Source organism: Bombus terrestris, chromosome 17, assembly GCF_910591885.1.
Source record: "Bombus terrestris chromosome 17, iyBomTerr1.2, whole genome shotgun sequence".
Lineage (NCBI taxonomy): Eukaryota > Metazoa > Arthropoda > Insecta > Hymenoptera > Apidae > Bombus > Bombus terrestris.
Window position 1 is genome coordinate 9,253,537 of NC_063285.1, and position 25,067 is coordinate 9,278,603.

At 34.4% G+C, this 25,067-nt stretch overlaps 1 protein-coding gene across 3 annotated transcripts in view; it reads right to left on the reverse strand.

The window, feature by feature from the left end:
* LOC100649977 overlaps positions 1-25,067 on the reverse strand; it is an 89,133-nt gene that overhangs the window by 28,585 nt on the left and 35,481 nt on the right. Inside the window, exon 1 of one of the 3 annotated variants that reach the window (XM_048413795.1) lies at positions 3,382-5,274. The exons of the other annotated variants lie outside the window; for them this stretch is intronic. Coding sequence (XP_048269752.1) covers positions 3,382-3,516 — 135 coding nt within the window. The 5' untranslated portion in view covers positions 3,517-5,274. Of the gene's footprint in view, positions 1-3,381; positions 5,275-25,067 lie in introns of those variants that run through there. 3 annotated transcript variants of the gene reach the window in all.

Sequence of the window (25,067 nt, forward strand, 5' to 3'; positions counted from 1 at the left end):
GGATTATCAGCGAGGAATAAGACACTTATTTATAGAAAAGATAACAAGGCCGATATGGATTTATGGCATCGAGCTACATGGTCGTGTCTGTAAATCCAATACTGTCATCGTACGAACATCTCAAGCCAAAATACCCCGCAGGATGACGGATGCACCGTGCTATGTATCAAACAAAACGTTGCACGATGACTCTGACACGCAATTCATCAGACGGACAATAGGAGAAAGAAGCAACAGCCACTACATCAAATTGGATCTTCGCAGCAATCTTCTCGGTTCTAGCGGTTCTGAAGAAACAGGGTCCTAGAAGACTAAGAAGACAGTGGCCAAAATGACGTCAGTGGCCAGAGTGACGTCAAATGAGTCGACGTTACGACATACAGGGTGAACCAATATCGGAGATTACTGTGTTTTTGATAGCAAATTTGTTGTCAACTCTCTTTGCCTCATGATTTTTCGACATCAGCTTGAATTTTTTTACAAATAAACCAATAATTTTTTAATAAAACACCTAGAGGATTTCAAGGCGAATTTTATCTACTTTCTTTTATTATTTAATTTGTACTTTACAATTTGTCCAGATGGACATTCAGTCAATTTCTTTTCTCTACTGATCACGACTCCTGGTTCCTGTATAAGGAACTTGAGGCATCAAATCAGCCTAAAGAATCTTCTCTTCGATTCTAATCGCCGATACGAAGATAGGAAAAAGAAAGTTCACTTTTTGCTGTTACAGTAACAGTTTATATCAGTTCCGATTAAACGAGATGTCGTGCGTATCAGAAAATAGAAAAATCCTTCAATTCGTCGATGCCATTATTTTCTCAGCAATTTTCCTCATAGACACGCAAACGTAAAGTTTCTCGAGCATTCAAGATATTACACCGTGCAAGAAAAGTTTCACACCGTGCATCACGTTTAATAATCAGACTTACTTAACTTGTCCATGTAATCTGAGAAAATTAGATTAACCACTACGCTGTCAACCAGCAATCGAACTTGCCTGATAATACTAATCATCAATAATCACATTCGACGTTGCTCGAAATCCTCTCATTTTACATTCTGTAAAAATAATCATCTTCCCATTATCTTGTTACTATGCCGCCAAGAAGAACGATTGAACGAAAAGATTGGAAATTCCCAGCGAACGTTCCATGGCGAATTCGTAAATCAGCAACAAGACAGCGGATAGTCGAACTGGCCTTTGCGTTTTTTCCAGCGAGCGCAACGAAAAAGGCAAATGGAGAATCGTGTCTCGTTGTTTCGAAAACATCGACCAGCAACGAGCATGTGCAGAGAATATCAGGCGATGGAAATGGAGAAACTGGCTACGTCGCATCAATGACACACCAACGACACTGCAACACGACGTCCTGGCGAGCAAAAGGAACGTCAGAGAACGCGTGCCTTCTCCTCTATAAATGGTCATGTGTGTCAGAGGCGCGATACTGCGATCTTGCACGCCTGGTTCAAGTGTGAACAGTGAATGATCCAAATGATCCGATGATTCCTTTCGCATCCCAGTCTGTCCACACCTATATGGATCTTCCCTTTGAAGCTTAGAACAATTATCTTCCTTTTTCCTCCATTTGGAAAATTCATTTTAACCTGATTTTGTTATTATATCGCGTGATATGCTTTTATTTTATGATCGTATCATAGCCACCGTATGTTATTTTATGCCAGTGTGTGATTACGCTGTTACGAGTGATCACGAATAATGGGAATATTCGAGGCAGAATTTCTACACAGGTTTAGGTAGCTTCGAGGTGATGAAAGAAGAAACGAAACGCGTATGCTTTGGTTCATTTGGACGGTTACTTTTCATAAGCAAATTACTGCAAGTGAAACTGCCATAAATGTGTCGCAAGAATTTCTGAATTTCACGACTGACTATGTTTATAGATAGTGAAACCAATGAGCTGTTGAAAATGTCGTCTTGAACATATTGGCTTGGCAACTAAGTGATTGCGGATTGTGTCGTTAGGTAGCAATGATAAAATCCGCAACCACTTAGTTGCCAAGCCAATATTATATAACCTAACCTAACCTATTAAACAACCTAACCTAGCCTATTAAATAACCTAAGCTAACCTATTAAATAATCTAACCCCAATCACTTAGTTATCAACTCAATATTACACGATAATATGCGATGTAACATTTCGAAGAAGCTACGTGCGGTCAAAAGCCTCGTTTAAGAAACGGCAGTGTGATATGCAGCAACTTAACAAACCCGCAACAACCTGATTTAACTATAATTACAAAAGACGAAGACAATGAATAAACCCAAGAATACTTTGCGTCTCGCACATATTAAATTGGAGTTGAAATATTTGCTAAATTAATAGTTTCTCGACATAAATGAAACAGTACTTTTTTATAGCTAACCTATAGAAAAATGTATTTTTCTATCGAGATATTTTTCTAACGACGAAAAAAGTGACTTTTAGAGAAAGTTTGGTCCATCGTAGCACGTGACCCTCCAGCACAACTTTGTCTTGTCAAGCTTTTTCATACGACCATTAACACTAGAACTACCATAGCAGTCAAATTGACTGGTTTTACAATTTTATTTTAAAATTCCTACTTCACGTTATATCTTTTTTCCGCAATGATGTAATGACTTCGCAACGATAACTAAAAGAATAATATAATGAATTTTATTTTGTTTTTTATGTATTCAAACTGAAAATAATTTTGTATCAAGGCTACTTATACCAATAGCAGTGAAAATGACCGGTACTTGCAAAGTGTACAGGAGTCCTGCAATTTGTTCACCGGACCCCAATTAACCAGTTTCCTCGTTTTCTGCAATTTGCCACACGTTTTTCAAATTTTTACCGCGTATCGTTCGATATGACGATATCAGTTATCAGGAAAATTCCGGATCGATCGTTAGATCGCTAGATGCCAACACTAGAAATAACACAGCAGTCAAAACGACTGGTTCTACAATTTTATAAATGTGCCAACTCCTCGTTTAGGGATCATGGTCCCAGCTGGATTAATAATAGCAAAAATGTATTACATAACATGGAATTGCTTCTGTAAGAAAGCAATAAATCAACAAATATAAAAATATTCTATTATTATGTATTTTTTAAAGCCCAGTCATTTTCACTGGTTATGGTAGAAATAGCTTCGTCTTAACTATCGGTAGTTCTACTGTTAACAACACACAAATTTATTACATTTATATACCCCGCTCTGTATTTGAAATTTTTCATTAAAAATATATATTGATTGAAATAAACAATGCTAGAAAATAATTTCCCCTGCAGGTATATGTACCATACCATTGGACACTGTCAGGAAGAAAAGGAGCATCATAATAAAAGTGTAACGTTTGTAGAACAATATCGCCAGAGACAGTACCATGTTATTCAGATTGGACTTGATCTCTTGAGCTGCCCAGGACGATTCCATGTCCATGGAGATTCCGGGGGGTTGCAGTTGTTTCGATCGAATCGACGTATTTCTGCTTTGCTTCTTTCTTTCCTTGCGCTTCATCTTTCATGGCTATTCCTCATCGCTTCCACGAGCAAACACTAAACTTCTTCTTCGCGTCTTTGTCACGTGCTCTTCGCCAGAGATACACACGATATTTACACCTTACATGGTCCTCACCTTACGCGCCCTAGCGTCTTCCATTTATCATTCACCTTCGAGAAGTTATATTCAAAGTGCCAGCCTTCTATTTTATGGTCCATTGTTCGCACCTCTCCGCCGCGAGAAGCGATTCAACTTGAAGTTACAGGCTTGCGTCAATCCGATACGATATCGCGTGGCTGTGGCTTCAGGGCCGACCTTGCGATCCTCAAGTTCACAGGATCCGCGAAGCGAAACTCGCAAGCCGCAGATTCGATGGAGTAGCCGCGAGTTCGCTGTTTAATTAGCCATTTGATAGCTCGTCATCGATGCTTCAAGCTTCCAGATTCAATTAAACTATTGCAGTTAGGAGTTTACGTCAGCGTTCTGCTGACGAGCAATCGATACGGCGTTACGTGGCTGGGTGGAAGGTCGCTCTTATGGATGTCAAGTTCATAGCTCCGGCGACGAAACTTCAGAACTCTCGGCTCCCATGAAAACAGGCTACGATTTCCTCATTTGATTAGCGGTTTATTACCTGGTCATTGATACGTGCCACTCTCTCGTTTCTACGTTAAACGAACGATTTAACGCGTGTCTCGTTATGGAGCAAGTTTCTAACAGTTTAAACTTCGTTCAAGCTCGTGAAGGTTTATTTTTATAAAATTTGACGAAAGCGTATTTTCTTCGGAAGCTTCTACGCAGCATCCGCAATTTAACAGACGTTGCAGGTATACTTTTCCGTTCGACAATCCTCGCACGTTTTCCATATATCAACGTTGTATTTCAGTCCCAATCGCCGCAAGACACTTCATTCATTTGGTGTAATCGTTACGATTATCATCATCGTGGATTATGGCTGTCGTTCGTTATTGATCGTTAGATCGGACGTTCATAGTGGCGGAAAATTCGTGGCTCTTGTGTTTTGGCCTAGTTGCGGAATGTAGAGCAGAAATCACGACGCCACAATGTCACGTTAAATATTTAGTAATACGTTCTTGTCAGCTTTCTGCTTCTACGTATTTATCGAGACAGCGCCGAAACGCGTTCTAATTTTCAACCTAAGCCTCCGGACATAATAAAGAAATTTCGGCCGAAGAATTTGTCGAAGAAACTTCGTTAACACCTTTTAAACTGTTCGTTGTACGTACAGAAAGCCTTTACGTTGCTTGTCATCTTTCTTCCAGTGTCCTCCGAGACACTGTCAATAGCCACAGCTACTGTCAAACTTGCGGATATTCAGAATCCTTCTCTGTATTTATTCGAATAAAATACTGTGAAATCTCAAGCGGAGCATTGATCGAGAAAAGAGACAGACGCGCCTACTCTTCGTCTTCTTGCGTTTATTGACTATGCTAATTCCCTAATTCCAATATCAAGGAGCGCTAATAACGGTATTTTCTTATTTCAAGTATAATTTTCTCAGTTCAAAGTTTCTATCTTCTTGGGTTTGTCTGGTTCCAACGTTCGACGGAGAATTTGCCAATTGTCAGTTTCGGCAATTTATCGCGCAGGACATCGTTCAGCGTAACGTCCAAATCTTCGCTGTGACTTATCTGCGATTTTCCTACGTTTCTGCCTTCAGCCACGATTCCTTGCCAAACTGCAGCCATCGAGCAGCAATCGACGATGAATTATAACCTGGTGATAGAGCTGACACTACGAGGGTTACCATCACAACTGCGTTGTTACCAAGCTCGGTTTGCTTACGCTCCATTGGCGCGCATGTGCAACTTTCCTACCCTTCGATTGTTGATGACAGCGTGGTCATCGTGATTTGCCAGATTATCGCTATGTAATTCGCTATCATCAGCGTTGCTATTACAAGGTAGGTTATTACGAGATGAAAAAATAACGGGAGAAACGAGTGTAGGAATTTACGACTCTTTCAGTTGTTTGATATCTGTTCGCTTCGCCTGTTCGATCGTTCAGCACCGTAAACAGGAAAAACGAGGTACATAAATTACTGAAACGCCGATAATCGATCGTGACGTCAATCATCTAATCTGCGTTTCAGAAAGAGAATATTTTTCCAGGAATACCTTCGGTATTTTTGGAGTTTTACAGATTTCCAGCCGGCTGCTTGCAGAAAATAGGAATATAATTAATACCGCTTGTTTTTTCTATTTGTCAGATTGCATTATACGGGGTGTCCCAGCACAATCACCGTACAATTGACAAGGGAGCGATTGTGAGCGAAAAAACGAGCCGAAGGTGTTCAACAGAATTTATTTATTCGACGCTTCGTTTCCGAGAAAATCGAGCTTGTAAATTTGTCGAGTTTACGTAAATCTGGATAATTCCGAGCTAGACAGGGCCGAATATGGTAGACAGGAAGTTATTCTACGTGAAAAAACAAGTGGAAGATGTAGAATAAAGTTTATTCATTGGACGCTTCGTTTTTGGGAAAATCGAGCTTGTAAATTTGTCGAGTATACTTCAGCCTGACTAATCCTGGGCTAGACAGGGCCGAATGATCGACAGGAAGTTATTCTAGGTATAAAAATAAGTAAAAAATGTAGAATATAGTTTTCCCGTAGGAAGCTTCGTTTCCGAGAAAATGAAATCTCAAAATTGATGGGGTATGCGTGCATCAGGCCATTTCTTAATCGAACACGTTCAAACTCTATTTTCTTGTGAACGAAGCTATGTAGGAGAAAATTTTATTCCACATTTTTCACTTGTTTTCGTACGTAGTGCAATCTTCTGCTAATTATTTTTTCGTATCTAGTCGGTGGGTAATTAAAGCTCACACGCGTCAAACAAATTTTTAGATTCGATTCTATCGGAAACGAAGCGCCGTATGAAAAAATTCTATTCTACATTTTCGATTTACTTTTTCACGTAGAATCACTCCCTTGCTGATTGTACTATAGTTACCAAGACTATATATGGAAGAATTACTAATTTTTTCGTGGAAATTCTGATTTCTATCCTGTAAATTATGTGCTCAAGCGTAAAATTAGCGAAGAAATTTCCCGGATTGTTCTTCGTATTGTTAAGCACGCTTGATATTCCATTTTCTGTGAAACAATTCCAAGCAGTAAAGTTCAAGGTTATTCTACCACGAAATGTATTTGCCAAGGTACCAATCGTTAAATGGAAATGACACAGAACTAATATAACTTTTTATTATAATTTTTATACACCGCTTTCTTCGCGTCTGCGCCGAATGTAAAAATTCGATATACAGGGTGAGTAAAACAGAACGTGAAGATATCTTTGTTAATATCGAAGATAGGAAAAAGTGTCAGAGAGGAAAGTTATATCGTTCAAGGAGACACATACGACGATACTAAAACGTCTGTTGATTGACGCTTTTTTTCAAGGTCTGTTGGAAATTAGGAATTTTGCCAAAGATTTTGAAAAAAGCGTCGATCAATTTTTTATTACCATCGTATTTGTCTCCTCGAGCAACTATAACTTTCCTGTCCGACACTCTTCACTATCTTCGACACTAACAGAGATATTTAGCTGTTTTGTTTTACACAACTCACCCTGTATATGCGTCCGATCAAAGCGAATAAAATTGCTTCTCAAACAAATGTCGAATTTTCGTTCGTGGGGAAACACGTTCGAGAAATCCGCCGGAGTCGCGTGTTTCGTCGCTTGTTAACCGGATTATTTAAAACTTCAGCTGCAGCTACGTTGAAATTCAAAGTTCAAGGTAGCTGAAGAGATGGATTTACACGATGCCGCGCGCAGATAACACATGCTCCTTGAAAATCCTACGAATTCCATGTTTAGATTTCATTTTTAAACACCTTCGTTCGAATAAAATTTCCTGTAATTCCATCTGGCTTGACGAGATATTTTATACGAGAAGATTGCTATTATTAAAATTATAAAGAAATAAAATTACTATTCGTGAAGTTAAAAGCGCGAAGAACGTTGTACGACGTAACGTTAGGTAAAACATTTTATCTTTCACCATATTTATCTTCGTTTTATTATTCGAGGTTATGGGAAATATTTTCAATAAGTGGAAAATTCGAAGGATAAAAGAATGTTTCACGGTCTTACGAAGATCTGCGAGATTTATTTGGCCACGTTAAAATTCCATCTTCCTTCCGTATTAATATTCGACAAAAAGTTTTCACATCCTTTAATCCTTGTATGGAATTTCTATGGGGTAACGGAAAAATGTAAATTTCCGTGAAAACGACCTAGTGCCATAAGTTTTCCAAACACGAGCAGTAAAATTTATGGGGGAGTAAAATTTATGCAGAAGTAAAATACGGCACGTTTAATTATCGTGGCGTATCATTTTAATGATTTATTGCGCTTAGACGTGCATGCTGATTTGAATATCATTATTTATTCATCATTTATTTTCATATTTCATACATATAATACAAGCAGTTGCTTGCGTCGCTTGCCATTTAATGTTTGTTAATACGTCATAGTAAATGCTTGGATTATTTTAACCAGTTAGCTGTTTCTGACGAGTATACTCGTTATGAAGAAATGGCAATATTTTGTGTTTTGACGAGTATACTCGCCATGCGTAGAAAAATTAAAACACTCGTTTCATTACAATTTAATTCTATGTTGCAACAGCCACATATTTGACGAGTATACTCGTCATGAAGAAATGGCAATATTTTGTGTTCTGACGAGTACACTCGCCATTCGTAGAAAAAGAAACTCGTTTCATTACAATTTAGTTCTATGTTGCAACAATCACATATACTCTGTATTTGACGAGTATACTCGTCATGAAGAAATGGTAATATTTTGTGTTCTGACAAGTACACTCGCCATTCGTAGAAAAAGAAACTCGTTTCATTACAATTTAGTTCTATGTTGTAATAGCCATATATACTCTGTGTTTGACGAGTATACTCGTCATCGCTTACTTTTTCCGATACTTAACATTTTAGTTACATTTAATCAATTATTAAAGTTCTATTAAAATTGTAGTTGAGCGTTATTATGATGCAAAACTGAAGGGAAAATGTATAGTAATTGACAAATATATATCTCGATTGGCAAAGAAGATTTGTATGGATTATGAGAGTCATAAATGTGGGGAAAAGCTTTTCTTTCGACAAATACTGTTTTCGACTGTAACAAATAACGGTCTCTCTAAAGCGAAGCTTCCCCCATATTATCATCATTTGTCTTGTAAATTCAAACAGCCAAACTTGATCAGAATTGCCAGTACATTACGAGACTTTATAAGTTTTAAGATATATAGCGTCATTAGGTTAAAAGTAATGAGTATTTCCGAACAGAAAGTGTCCGATCTATGCTCATTTGTTGTTGAAATTTCAGACATTTTTCGTCCACAGAACAGGAGAGTATTACGTTGATGACGACAAGAAATATCATATTTATCTCCGGATTTAAATGGCAATATTCGAACATTTCAATTTGAAGGTGGAAAAATGCAAAGAATACGTGTAGGATGCAAAGATACACAAAATATCCAAAGTAGGCTCGATATAGAGTTCCATATAATATTTAAAAGATATAACAAATGTTCGATTTTTTAAGTATCGTGTTTATAAAAATATGGATTAACGGGAAGATCGACGAAACTGTCGGAGTTATTAAACAATTATTATTATAATAAACGAAGATTAGACAGTAAGATGGATAAATGCATATTAATTAAGAAAGAACTAGGGGATAATAGGCAAATAATACTAACAGCACTAACGATATAGCAGCAATAACAGTACTATCAATAATAGTAGCAATAAGATGTAATAATTAAAAGATCGATATAATCAAATGAAGGGAATGAATTTGCAATCTTATAAAGGTTTCCGACTCATGGAGATTTGACTGCATTGCAGTTAGAGATTTTCGGATTATTTGTTCATTTACATATATAATTTTATGCTTATTCATTTACTCATATACTTACATACTTATTTATATACTTGCATACTAGCATACTTATTCATTTACCTATATACTTATATTGTTATTCATTTACTTTTATACTTCCATACTTATTCATTTACCTATATACTTATATTGTTATTCAATTATTTTTATACTTATATACTTATTCATTTACCTATATACTTTTATTGTTATTCATTTACTTTTATACTCACATACTTATTCATTTACCTACATACTTATATTGTTATTCATTTACTTGTATACTTCCATGCTTATTCATTTACTTTTATACTCACATACTTATTCATTTATCTACATACTTATATTGTTATTCATTTACTTGTATACTTCCATGCTTATTCATTTACTTATATACTTACATGCCTATTCATTTACTTACATACTGGCATACTTATTCATTTACCTATATACTTATATTGTTATTTATTTACTTACATACTTGCATACTTATTCATTTACTTATATACTTATATTGTTATTCATTTACTTGTATACTTCCATGCTTATTCATTTACTTATATACTTACATTGTTATTCATTTACTTGTATACTTCCATGCTTATTCATTTACTTATATACTTACATTGTTATTCATTTACTTTTATACTTCCATACTTATTCATTTACCTACATACTTATACTGTTATTCATTTACTTTTATACTTCCATACTTATTCATTTACTTGTATACTTCCATACTTATTCATTTACCCACATACTTATATTGTTATTCATTTACTTGTATATTTCCATGCTTATTCATTTACCTACATACTTATATTGTTATTCAATTACTTTTATACTTACGTACTTATATTGTTATTCGTTTACTTGTATACTTAATACTCATTCATTTACTTATATACTTACATACTTATTCATAAACTTATACACTTACTTATACTTGTTCATTTCTTATTCATGACATACTCTTATTCATTTGCAATTCAATATTTCAACCGAAAGAGACCCGTAAGAAGATGCTTAATCTCGCGAAATCAAAATTCTATTCTTCTCTAACAAAAGCACGTTGGCATCGAGGCTCTGGCACCGCGTGCACATTACATCGATCGCCAGCGTATCTTGTTCATTAAAGCTTTCGATTTGCGAGTAGTGGAATACTTCCGTGACCCAGTCCGGCTCAATTTCCACGGAGCACGCTTTTATTCCCAGCGATATGCAGTTTGCGAATGAACAGGGAATCCGTGGTATCCCCCGATCCCTGGCGCGTACAAATTCCAACTTGGTCGAGTGCAGAGTTCAAGGTTCCTCGAGAGCATCGTCGCTCGTGCGAGATGATTGGTTTTCGCTCTGTCGACCGTCCTAACGATTCCGTAGAGCCTCGCCTTCTCGCGGATCTCTGCGTCTCTCTGCACATGAATTTCTGCATTTCCTACATACGCAAACCTCCAACTATACAGGAAAGTTACTTTCCCAATTTTTCCTCAAACGACCTACCGAATGATCGATTCGACCAGCGGCCACCTGAATTGCTTGTGGGAATCGCCGCGGCTGCGCCGCAAACGACTCGAAGCGATGGAAAATTTAGAAACACCACGAGGCTCTTGTAATTTGTCTGCTAAATAGCTCGTTTCTTCCTGGACAAAATACCTCCATCTTTTCTCTATCTACCTGATAAATTTTGTCGTTCATATTTTTTTTTTTATTATTTAATTTCTACTTTACAATTTGTCCAGCTGGACAGTTCACACGTGGATACATTAAACAGGCGCTGATAGTCGGATTTTTGCGAGAAAATTAGCTAAACCCGGTTGTATCGAGTTTAGAGACGATCGTACAAAACGATACAATCAAATAATTGAATTTTGAGTAAAAAAACAACGATCCTAAATTCTATCTAGAAACGACTATAATGGAAATGTGAACATTTTTCAAAGAAGTAAGCTTCCTGCGGAGGATACGAAACGCGAGGAAGGCAAATAGCAGGAGTTTCGATTCTGCTTTTCTGCGTCAGAGAAGAAATTCGAAACAGTAGAAACTTCCATGTGAGAAATTATTTGATCGCGAATTTTGTAATATTTGTTTAAGCAGCAATATCTCAACTTTACAAACATTGACATTCACTGCTTCTTTCATCCAGTCACAAATGTATATATATATATACACACACACACAGATGTGCTGGTGAATAATTTTACGTCCATGAGTTACGTAAAACATCCTGAAATTTCATTAGCGCTGCAATTAACAAAATAAAGACGTATCTGCAAATATATTGCATTGGCAACTAAGTGATTGCGTCATTTTCACATAAGTCATGATATAATTGCAATATGCAATATAATGTAAGAATGTTGTTTCCTTCTAAAACGAAAGAAACTTTCCAGACAACCTAATATCATATAATTAGAAAAAAAAGAAACTAATTACAATTTCAAGTAAAATATATAAATGGAAGTCTACTGTGATACAAATTATCACAGCGAGTCTCGCTCTTTAAAAGTTGGACAGATGAGTCATCAGACTATGTTGAGCCATGAACGAATCAGCAAACATTATCTTCGTTAATAAATATAATTATTTATGAGATAAGTAGAATTTTCTATATTTTATTTCAATTGATAGAATCACACAAGACTAGTATTAATTGCATAAAACTAATATTAGTACAATCTTACAGAGCACAACTCACGTAGTATTATCAGTATGCTCGTAATATTAAAATTATACGAGTGCAATTTATTTATAAATTAATATACCACCTACTGTCTGTTGATATTATTAATCAATAAATTATTGTACAAATCCCAAGTTATTTTTCAATGATGGTCGTTAGGGTGCAGGAACAGTGTATTGGGTTGGCAACTAAGTGATTGCGGATTTTGTCATTGCCACCTAATGGCAAAACCCGCAGTCACTTAGTTGCCAACCCAATAGTTGAGAGCAACGTCAGTTCCAAGGTGTTTGGTCGCATTAAAATAAAGTCCCATGGATCTATGGTGAAACAAATCGGGTTCCTAATTTCCAGAATCATTCGCAAAATTTGGAATACGATAAAAATACTCAAAATTAATACCAAAAATAAAAAAAAAATAATAATAATTAATAATAAAAATCTCAAAATTATACCAGTGAAATTTATTATAATATATCACATACTGTCTGCTCATATTATTAATCAATAAATTATTGTACAAATCCCAAGTTATTTTTCAATGATGGTCGTTAGAGTGCAGGAACAGTGTATTGGGTTGGCAATTAAGTGATTGCGGGTTTTGTCATTGCCACCTAATGGAAAAACCCGCAGTCACTTAGTTGCCAACCCAATAAACCACAATAAACGCGTTCATTGAAGTAATTCGTTTTTCAAGCATTGAACGTTGATTGCGTGCTCATGCAATGACATTGAGAAATGGACAGAAAGCCAGATCGATCAGCTTGACTTGTGAGAGATCCGTATAAAGTTGAAGTTGATATCCGAGTGAAGTGAAAATTGACATAAGCAAAGATATGGAAAAATCATGTGTAAATATGTTTTCCGGTGCATGATATTCTAAAACGTTTTATATATTGCGTATCATTAAATTTGTCTGGAGCCATAATTTCTCTAAATAGTTCGTGTAGTCATGTTGCAGTATGACAAATATTATTATTATTATTTATTAATTACATTATTATTTACATTATTAATATTAGCCAGAGAATTATTACACGAATTTAATTAATAAATTTAATTATTAAATTTCATAATAGAACGAACTTTTTCAGCTTTTTTAACAATCAAAAGGATTCTTATCAGCGAGGAGAAATTGCTCTATATTTTTGCACGACGACAATCAAACGTTCTATTCAGCTTCAGTGTCAAAGTAATTTTCCACCAATTTAAACCTTGTCATCTTGACCGTTCAAATAAAGGAACAGCAACGTTTCGGTGCGTATCGCGTCTGATCCGACACATTGTTTCAATTAAAGTCCACTTTCGCCAAGTTCATAGCACAGAACTAATTCTAGCTTCTCGTCGGCTCTTTCAACCGCTTTACGCACGCAATGGATTCCCGGTATCCGTCTCGTCTCAGCAAATCGAATACTTCGCAATCAAAGTTAATTAATCTGCTCGTTAACATCCGCACTGATCGCACGTGCTACTCTGCTCGAAGCACCGCACGTAAAAAGTTGAAACGATCGTTTCGTCTACTCGAAATTATTGGCTTGGCAACTAAGTAATTGCGGCTTTTGTCATTGCCATCTAATGACAAAAGCCGCAATCACTTAGTTGCCAAGCCAATGGATAAAAATCAGATCTGTTTACGATTCGAACGCGTTCTTTCGTAGCAACTTCACGAGATTATTTCATACGCGAAAACGAGGAGAAATACGAAGCGCGGGAGGAACGATCGTCGTGTTTCTCCTGTTCCTTCCCCTTCCTTGCTATTGGCTTGGCAACTAAGTGATTGCCACCGAATCAATCATCATCAGAAACGCGCCAAAATCTTCCTAAACGCGCAAGAAACGTAGAAATGCTTCGAGCTGATTCGATAAGTCGTGCGTTAAACGAACAGACTGAAATATTGGCTTGGCAACTAAGTGATTGCGGATTTTGTCATTACCACTCAATGACAAAATCCGCAGTCACTTAGTTGCCAACCCGATACATATGTAGGTGCATATACGTATAAATAAATCAGTTAAATATGTGTAAATTGAAATAAATTAAGGAAAAAGCTGCGGACAATGAACAAAGCAGATCTTGTCACTGTTTCAATGCAATTACGATAGTAAATTTTATGTCACAATTATGAAGTCTATAGTGACAGACAAAAGACAGTTTACTGATTGGCACGCCACGAGTGGTAGCAATTTTTATGAAATATTTTTTATACGGAAAAGAACTGTTTATATCGCTACTTTATAAAAGCGAAGCATTTCAGAAACGTGCGAACAATTTCGTATCATTTTGATAACAATCCCGTGATCTGCAATGTATTAGCTTGGCAACTAAGTGGTTGCGGATCTTGTCATTACCATCTAACGACAAAATCCGCAATCACTTAGTTGCCAACTGAATGTTATATAACTTAACCTAACCTATTAAATAACCTAACCTCAATCACTTAGTTGCCAAGCCAATATTATCGCCTTCCACTTGTGTCACAATTTCGTGACAAAAGTCTCGAACTTTTCCTTTTCCTATACGACGACTATTCCGATGTGTAAGACATTCAAATAGAAAATTTCAGGATACCCTGTACATTTGTTCACGCGTATGCGCGTGTGTACGTGTTAATGAATTGACGCGCGAATCGATTAAGATGAAAGATAACTGCAGTTTAACCTGCAAACTGCTGACATATAAATAGACCGCGACTAATACGCCTCTAACTCGCTCGTGATTTTCCTTTTTATCCAATTCCGCCGCTAACGTCGATAATCGAATCTTCTGCGTGAACAGATGTGCGATCATTAACGAGATGCGATCATCTGGAAACGGTGAGCGCAGCATCTCGCTGAAAATAATTTACTTTGTCGGACGTGGCACGTTCGTCGCAATCCGTGCGCGATCCATCAATTATGATCGGCGCTGGAAAACGGATTTCCATTGGAAACTTTGTCCATATTTAAAATTTCTAGTTAAATATGCAACAACAATTCGTTACGCAACAACCACATTTTTACATTAATTCTACTCTTATTTCAATTGTGAATTAAAAAGTCGAAAGCGTTGTAAAGGGAAGAACGAAAAATTATTAAAAAAAAGAAGAAAGGAAAAACGAAGTGGTTTAAAGCAGGGCAAGTAGAGGAATTATTATGCAAGAGAAGATAAACAGCAAAACTCTATTTTAACGTTGGCCGAACAAAGAATCGAATAAAATTGTCTGGGATTTTTCAGCCGCGTTTATTGTTAGTAAATAAAATTAAGGATGATTAATTGGCCAGAAATTATTACACCGATGTGTCCGAACGATGTTACATGAACACGCCGTCGCTACGACAAATTGTTTCCTTTATGACATTGTTTAATTACGTTGCCAACGACGCGGCGAGTCATGCACTTTCTGCCGCTGTGAAACGTTTCAGTGACACGCGACCGGCTCGCTTCCAGGAAAAAAATTTATTAACACTAGAACTACCCATAGTTAACACGAAGCTATTTCTACCAAAACCAGTGAAAATCACTGGGCTTTAAAAAATACCTAATAATAGAATATTTGTATATTTATTAATTAATTACTTTCTTACAGAAGCAATTCCATGTTATGTGATACATTTTTGCTATTATTAATCCAGCTGGGACCATGATCCCTAAACGAGGAGTTGGCACATTTATAAAATTGTAGAACCAGTCGTTTTGACTGCTGTGGTATTTCTAGTGTCAGCATCTAGCGATCCAGCGATCGATCCGGAATTTTCCTGATAACTGATATCGTCATATCGAACGATACGCGGTAAAAATTTGAGAAACGTGTGGTAAGTTGTAGAAAACGAGGAAACTGGTTAATTGGGGTCCGACGAACAGATTGCAGGACTCCTGTACACTTTGACAAGTACCAGTCATTTTCACTGCTGTTGGTATAAGTAGCCTTGGTACAAAATTATTTTCAGTTTGAATACATGCATACACAATTGCATTTTGCTTTTCTTTTGCAAATATCGTTCGCAGAATTATTCAAAGAATAACACGATCAACCAGTCAGCTGTTTTTGACGAGTATACTCGTCATGCGTAAAAAGCATTTGCAAGTAGTTTCAATTTGCCGTTTAAATTGCAATCTGGTAATTGCAGCAATGAAATTGAAAAATGCCATGTTCTATGCAACCTTCACTCGAGATTGGCTGCCTACAATTGCACTTTTCTTTCCTTTTGCAAATATCGTTCGCAGAATTATTCAAAGAATAACACGATCAACCAGTCAGTTGTTTTTGACGAGTATACTCGTCATGCGTAAAAAGCACTTGCAAGTAGTTTCAATTTGCCGTTTAAATTGCAATCTGGTAATTGCAGCAATAAAATTGAAAAATGCCATGTTCTATGCAACCTTCACTCGAGATTGGCTGCCTACAATTGCATTTTTCTTTCCGTTTACAAATATCGTTCGCAGAATTATTCAAAGAATAACACGATCAACCAGTCAGCTGTTTTTGACGAGTATACTCGTCATGCGTAAAAATCACTTGCAAGTAGTTACAATTTGCCGTTTAAATTGCAATCTGGTAATTGCAGCAATAAAATTGAAAAATGCAACCTTCACTCGAGATTGGTTGCCTACTTCGAATGACAAAAGTCTGCGTAAACGAGCCACTTTGCTCGATCGCGTCCGATAATCGCGTTCGATAAAATCCCACCCTTACGCAGCTGGAGCACGAGCTAAGTTTCGCGTGGCGGCAGCACGAAGCTCGTTCCTTCGACTGCGGATCCTCCTTTGCTCGGTAACGTGCAACGAAATTACATTTTACGTCGTCCTTCTTTCGTACGCGAGCCTTCACTTTGCTTCGTAAACACGTTAGCCTCGACCAGCGTGCGCGATAAAGACAATCGATAAAGTTGACCCGTGTCATCGTTGCAACGATACGACGCAGTTAACCCCTTGGCACACAAACACGTCTGACAGACGTCGTTTCCTGAGTATGTAACTTCGCACGTTGACGTCCGCCAGACGCCAACAATTCTACATAATTTCATGTGCAGCTAAATTAAATGGTGTTTTTAGCTCGTATCGAGTCCCATTTCATTTGCACGTCCAGGGGTTAACGAACCGTCCAATGGACAACGTAAGACTTCCTTTCTTCCAGATATAATTTTCTATATTTTAAATGCAAACGCACTGGGATGCTGAAAATACCTGGACACGTAGAAAATTCTTTCTTTTTTACCATAGGCGATATATTTTAATCGTTTGAGACCCAAGCAGCGCGATCACGCTCTTCAGATTTTGCGTGGAACAGTCCCAGTACGTTTGAACCGACTGACGGTGTTTTGTATCTCATTGTTATCTTCTGAATAATTTTTATTGAACAAAACTTGGAATATTTATAAACTAATAGATAGTAATTATAACTATAATAATAAATATAACTATTAATAATAACTATAATATGCATATATAATAATATAGAAGTATTTCATAAAATAAGGTAGTACGATGTAGTATCTGAGTAGTATTGAGTAGTTTGCTAAGCTTTGTCGCTTTTCTTATGAAAAGTTTGCCAGGAGGGAAATTTAATTTAATTTAAGGGGAAATTACAGGAAATTTCATTCAATTGCAAGGAAAATGGAGTAACACGAATTGAATAAAAACTGCGACGATATAAGTGGATTGAATATTTAATATTCAATTGAATAAATTGAATAAAGAAATGATTAAAGAAATAGCTTTTTAATGGGCGAACAGATAGTTCAAGATTAACCTTCGATATCCTTTGCCTTGTTACAAACTACTCGTTATCAGAATTACCATAATGCCGAACACTGCAATTACAAGAAAGAGTTATTAAATTACTAAACACTCTTATCACCATAATTCTCAACGCCTCGCTCCATAAAGTTAAGAAAGCGATAAATCAAATCACTGGAGAGGAGAACTTAAGTTTCCATTACACTTATACCGTGCACTTAGGTACTGGATAACCTGTCATAAAACAGCAAAACATCACGAAACGTCGGCTTTTACGAGTTTCATAAGAAGCTTCAAACTTTTAGCCGCTAGCAATAGAAGCGCAGGTATAACTTTTACGTTGCTATTAAACCGAAATCCTTATTCTTCGTTTTACCAGCAACGTAACTGATTACGCGATCGCGTAAAGCGCATCAGAATGATCGTACTTTCAGTCTGAAACTTTGTTTACATTGGTCAAGTTTCTTGAATTGAAAAGCGACTGGAATTCAGCAACGCGAAACCCATTTGTCTTGTTTTTATTCTATTTGATTTGAAATATCGTTCGAGTTTTGAATGAAGTTTAGATCTTTACAATTTTTTCAAATTTTTACTTTCTCAAAGGTATAATTTATATACATAAGCGTAAAAACTGTGAAGCAATATGTGCTTCAAGTATCATCGCTGATATTTCTGTATGTTGCTACTTGAAGTCAAGTCTTACAAGTTCTTTTGTTCAATTAAAGCAATTTGGATACGAGTTGCTTAAATTGCATGCAAACTTTGTACTCGTACAGATGAACTTGAATTCGAACAAGCTTCAAGTCTTCTTTGAATGAGTCTTTTACCTGAATTGAAGCAATTTAGATCCTGGTAACTTGAAACCCTTTTGGTGTGTTATTCTATTTGACTTGAAATATCTTTCCAGTTCTAAATGAAGTTCTGATTCTTACAATTTCTTCAAATTTTTATTTTCTCCATGATACTATTTATATGCATAAACATAAAAAGTGTGAAGCAATATGTGCTTCAAGTATTATCGCTGATATTTCTGTATGTTGCTACTTGAAGTCAAATCTTCCAAGTTATTTTGTTCAATTAAGGCAATTTGAATACGAGTTGCTTAACTTGCATGCAAACAGATGAACTTGAATTCGAACAAGCTTCAAGTCTTCTTTGAATGAGTCCTTTACCTGAATTGAAGCAATTTAGATCCTGGTAACTTGAAACCCTTTTGGTGTGTTATTCTATTTGACTTGAAATATCTTTCCAGTTCTAAATGAAGTTCTGATTCTTACAATTTCTTCAAATTTTTATTTTCTCCATGATACTATTTATATGCATAAACATAAAAAGTGTGAAGCAATGTGTGCTTCAAGTATTATCGCTGATATTTCAGTACGTTACTACTTGAAGTCAAGTCTTCCAAGTTCTTTTATTCAATTAACTTGCATGTGAACTTTGTATTCGCATAGATGAACTGAAGCAATTTGAATTCGAACAAACACGAAGTCTCTTGGATTAGTCAAGTTACCTGAATTGAAGCAATTTAAATTCAAGTAACTCGAAACCTCTTTATCAGCATGAAGTAGTCATTTGAAATATCTTCTCCAATTTCTCTTTTCATTTATATTAACCAAGTCACTACACTCGGAGTGCCACTTTACTTTAATGTGAATTTTTTATATTTTACTTTAACTCTGCGAAGGCTGTGGTCGTAAAAATTCCTTCGGAGATTGCGGTGTATCCGAGAGATACAGCAACATAAAATCTACGTCGCAGTGTTTATTTCTACGGAAACTGTATATATACAATTATTGTAGTTTTTACTGTATAAATATAAGAAAAGTCTTCGATTGTACTAAAATTAATACCAAATATACTACACATAATTACTAATATTACCAACATTAATAATTACTAATTTAAATATAAATAATGTACAATCACGAACCTACAAATATTTAGAATTGCATTTTACATGCATCTTCCAGGTCAGTTGCTACTTCAGCAACATTAATTAGAATCATATTTCCATATTTCTACAAAATTCAACTTGAGACGTATCGAACTGTTCCTTGACTCGAGAGATACAACAGTTGCAATGTCGTAACAGTTGTATCGCGATGAAAAGTAGTCGCGTGTAATGTTATTTTCAGCCTTCAACCAAATTGTCTTTCTCTTACTGTGATATCATTTGCCATTAAACATCCACTTGAAATCAGGTTACTCCGACTTATACGACTCGAATTCCAGTAACTTGACTAATCTGATCGAGATTTAACGCGAGTAGGTGATCCGATTCTAGGAAGTGAAACAGACGCATTCTCGAACAGAACGACGACGTAAATGCGCAAAATGACCTCACCATAAGTACGATACGTTTACGTGGCGATGCCCACGCTTAACCTTCCCAAGTTGGAAGGCGCGAACGAGGAAAAAATCCGCTTACAGAGCTCGTTACGTGATTATAGAGCACCGAGGATACCAGCAATTATGCACCGACGTAATACGCGTAACGTCGACGATCTAATTCTCTCGGTTATCAACGGGCCGATGTGAAATATCGTCGATTTCGTTGTAATTGCCTAGCTCCATGGTTTTTCGTGATTTTATAGCCTACTGCTGATTAATTGCTTATTCAGCAATGGCAACCGACGTGTCGTTTAAATTGCACACCTTCCCTCCAGGCAAATATTTCTTACAGATTGTTGAGATTATAAATTATGTTTCTTTTTTATTAAATATAAATTTAAGAATGTTAAATCTCTAAAGTAAATTATTATTATTAATATATTTAATTTAGAGATATTTAATTTATTATATTTATTATATATTTAATTTAAATCTCTAAAGTAAATAATTATTATTAATATATTTAATTTAGAGATTTTAGAGATTGTTGAGATTATAAATTATTTGAAACTATAAATTATGCTTCTTTTTTATTAAATATAAATTTAAGAGTGTTAGTGTTTCTTATTTATTAGCAAAATCTCAACAATCTCTAAAACACTAAGTTAAATAAATTAATAATAATAATTATGATTTAGAGAATAATTTATAAATTATTATTATTAATTTATTTAATTTAGAGATTTTAGAGATTGTTGAGATTATAAATTATTTGAAACTATAAATTATGCTTCTTTTTTATTAAATATAAATTTAAGAGTGTTAGTGTTTCTTATTTATTAGCAAAATCTCAACAATTTCTAAAACACTAAGTTAAATAAATTAATAATAATAATTATGATTTAGAGAATAATTTATAAATTATTATTATTAATTTATTTAATTTAGAGATTTTAGAGATTGTTGAGATTATAAATTATTAGAAATGAGAAATTATGTTTCTTTTTTACTAAATACAAATTTAAGTGTGTTAGTGCTACTTATTTATTAGCAAAATCTGAACAACCTCTAAAATCACTAAATTAAATAAATTAATAATAATAATTATAATTTAGAGAAAATTACTAATTTAATTTAAAGAATAATTTATAAATTATTATTATTAATTTATTTAATTTAGAGATTTTAGAGATTGTTGAGATTACAAATTATTAGAAACTATCAATTATGTTTCTTTTTTATTAAATGTAAATTAAATAAATTAATAATAATAATGTATTATTAATTAAAATCTCTAAATTGAATAAATTAGTAATAATTATTTATTTTAGAGATTTTAAAGATTCTTGAGATTTTGCTGATAAATAACTAACACTAACACTTTTAAATTTATATTTAATAAAAGAGGAACATCATTTATAATTTTACCAGTTAAAATTTCAATAGATCCTTTAACAAAATAAATTCCATAATAAATAAATCTATCCCCTTCCATCAACAAATTAATCACCTCGATTTACGCTAACTATTCGTCTGACGCTTTCTAAATCTGACGTTTAAGAGCATCACGAAACACTCGCTGACAGCCAAGCGCAATGCATTCGCTCAATTACCGGTAAGAATTTATTTAAACGATCGTTCCATTTATCAATCTTATGGTTTAAAGGGGCAACGTGTTCACGGTATAATGTTTTCTTAACACACAAGCAGTAAAATCGCAACGAACAATCTAACCCTGAAACATGTTATCCGAAGGCTGTAAAATCGGCGTAAAATGTGCGCACGCTATCGGATAACGCGGAAGAACTTAATTGTCGGTTGCGATCCGCCGTTTCTTCTTACGGTTCCAGGCATTTAAAGTATGGAACGAGAGCTGCAACTGCGAACAGCAACTTCGAAGTGAGGCCAATCCCCATAGAAAAAGGTCAACGCGCGGAGGAGAAAATGCGAGGGAACATCGCTATAAGAAAACATGTTCGCTTTTCCCTCGTTTTCTGCAACGTAAAAAAGACGTAAGAATCGTTGCTTGCCTCGGATCGTTAGCAGCTAACGCGCACCGAACCAGCGATTAAGCGTTGCTTTATCCACCGAATTTTTACCAATTTTTTAATATCGTTTATGGTTCTTTTCTCGTTTAATTCCTCCTGGTTCGTGGAAGCGTCGATTAAAGCTGCGGCGAGCTACAGTTTAAATTCAATTTCATCCTGTCGGTTTGACGAGGTATGATACGGTCGAGTTATATTTGTCTAAATTTCTGTCTCGTTCGCGAGGACGAAAGTTTCGAAGTTGACGTGGTACATCGAAGTGATAAATTGGACTGCTGTTACTTTGCTGAAATTTTTAGTGGAATTGCTTATCAAAGGAATACAGTGAACAATAAAAATCACGATGGAAATAATTCGAATAATTAGGCATAGCTTGAACGTGTGTTAATAAGTATAGTTAATATGTTCGATAGTAGAATAGAGAAAAAGAAAAAGAGAAAAAAGAATTTTTATTGATTTAACGAAAGCTACGTTAATGTTCCAGTTTCGCTGTTAGTTTAGAATTTTTCACGTATCTTTACTTTACGTTTAATCATTCGAATGTTGTAAAAATATATATGCAAAATTCCACCTTAAGTAGAAAATCACAAACACTCAATAAATTCGATGTAACGAGTTGAATAAAAAAGTATCCTCGTGTTCAAAGCGTTCAACTGGTTTGCAACTTACTAATATTACCAACATTAAACGTCAGATTTAGAAAGCGTAATATAGTTAGCGTAAATCGGCGTGATTAATTTGTTGGAGGAAGGGGTTAGATTTATTTATTTATTATGAAATTTATTTTGATAAAGGATTCATTGAAATTTTCACTGGTAAAATTATAAATTATGTTTCTTTTTTATTAAATATAAATCTGAGAGCGTTAGTGTTACTTATATATTAGCAAAATCTCAAGTCTCCCAAATCTCTAAAATAAATAAATTAATAATCTCAACAATCTCCAGAATGTCTAAATTAAATAAATTAATAACAATAATTTATTTTAGAGATTTTAGAGATTGCTCAACAATTTCTAAAATCTCTAAATTAAGTAAATTAATAATAATGGTTTATTCTAGAGATTTTGGAGACAACAATCTCTAAAATCTCTAAATTAAATAAATTAATAATAATAATTTATAAATTATTCTCTGAATTAAATTACTAATTTTCTCTAAATTATAATTATTATCATTAATTTATTTAAATTAGAGATTTTAGAGATTGTTCAGATTTTGCTAATAAATAAGTAACACTAACATTCTTAAATTTATATTTAATAAGAAAGAAACATAATTTATAATTTCAACAGTCTCTAAAATCTCTAAATTAAATAAATTAATAACAATAATTTATTTTAGAGATTCTAGAGATTGTTGAGATTTTGCTAATAAATAAGTAACACTAACATCTTTAAATTTATATTTAATAAGAAAGAAACATAATTTGTAATTTCTAACAATTTATAATTTCAACAGTCTCTAAAATCTCTAAATTAAATAAATTGATAATAATAATTTATTTTAGAGATTTTAGAGATCGTTGAGATTTTGCTTTTCACTCTCTGTAATCTGTGGTTGTTTGCTAGAGGGGAGAAAAATTACGACTCGTGTCGCGAGCAGTTTTTTATTTTCATATTAAAAGTCAGAAAGCAGTAACTGTGTGCACGCGTACAACGATTGTTTCACATCGTGCATACGTTTAACAAGGGTTTTATCGTTAGTGGAAATAACAAAGGCTAGCGTGTAAATTAAAAGCTTTTAATATGTACCTTTCTTTGATAGATGTAGTTCTACTTGTAGAACTACTTTGCTATTTCATAATCTCTTGATCTTTACACTTTTTAATTTCTAAATTATAAGTTGTATTGTATTAAAACAATTCCTTTGAGGTGATAGAAACTGTTCACTTTAATAAAAGCAGTGATATTTATATAACAATTATATGAAATAGTGCACGTTGTAGATAGTAAAACATGTTACTGCTGCACCTTGTTAATATGTGTTTTTGGTTGATAGATGATAAATGTTTGTAAAATTACTATTTGTTATACGAGAAGCTCTTGATCTTCACACTTTCTAATTTTCAAATTATAAGTTGGTTTAAAAAAATTCTTTTAAACTAATATTAAATGTTTCACATTAATAGAAGCAATGATATTTTCATAACAAATATATAAATACAATTACATGTAAATTACAAATTACATATATGTAGAAAAATTATAAATTAAATATATGTAGAAAATAGTGGAACATATTACTGCTATGCCTTTTAATGTGTTTCTGATTGATAGATGATAAATGTTTATTATTAGATCACTACAATCTGCTTGTAAAACTACTATTTGCTATTCTGCAACCTCTTGATCTTCAAACTTTCTAATTTCCATATTATAAGCTGGTTTAAAAAATTCTTCTAAACTAATATCAAATGTTCCACATTAATAAAAATACTGATGTTTACATAATAAATACACAAAGTATTATATGTAGAAAATAGTAGAACATATTGCTGCTATGTCTTTTAATATGTACTTTTTATTAATAGATGATAAATCTTTATTATTGAATCACTGCAATCTCCCTGTAAAATTACTATTTGCTATTCTGCAACCTTTTGATCTTCACACTTTCTAACTTTCAAATTATAAGTTGGAATAAAAAATTCTTTTAAACTAATATCAAATGTTCCACATTAATAAAAATACTGATATTTACATAATAAATACACAAAGTATTATATGTAGAAAATAGTAAAACATATTGCTGTTATGTCTTTTAATATGTACTTTTTATTAATAGATGATAAATCTTTATTATTGAATCACTGCAATCTCCCTGTAAAACTGCTGTTTGCTATTCTACAACCTTTTGATCTTC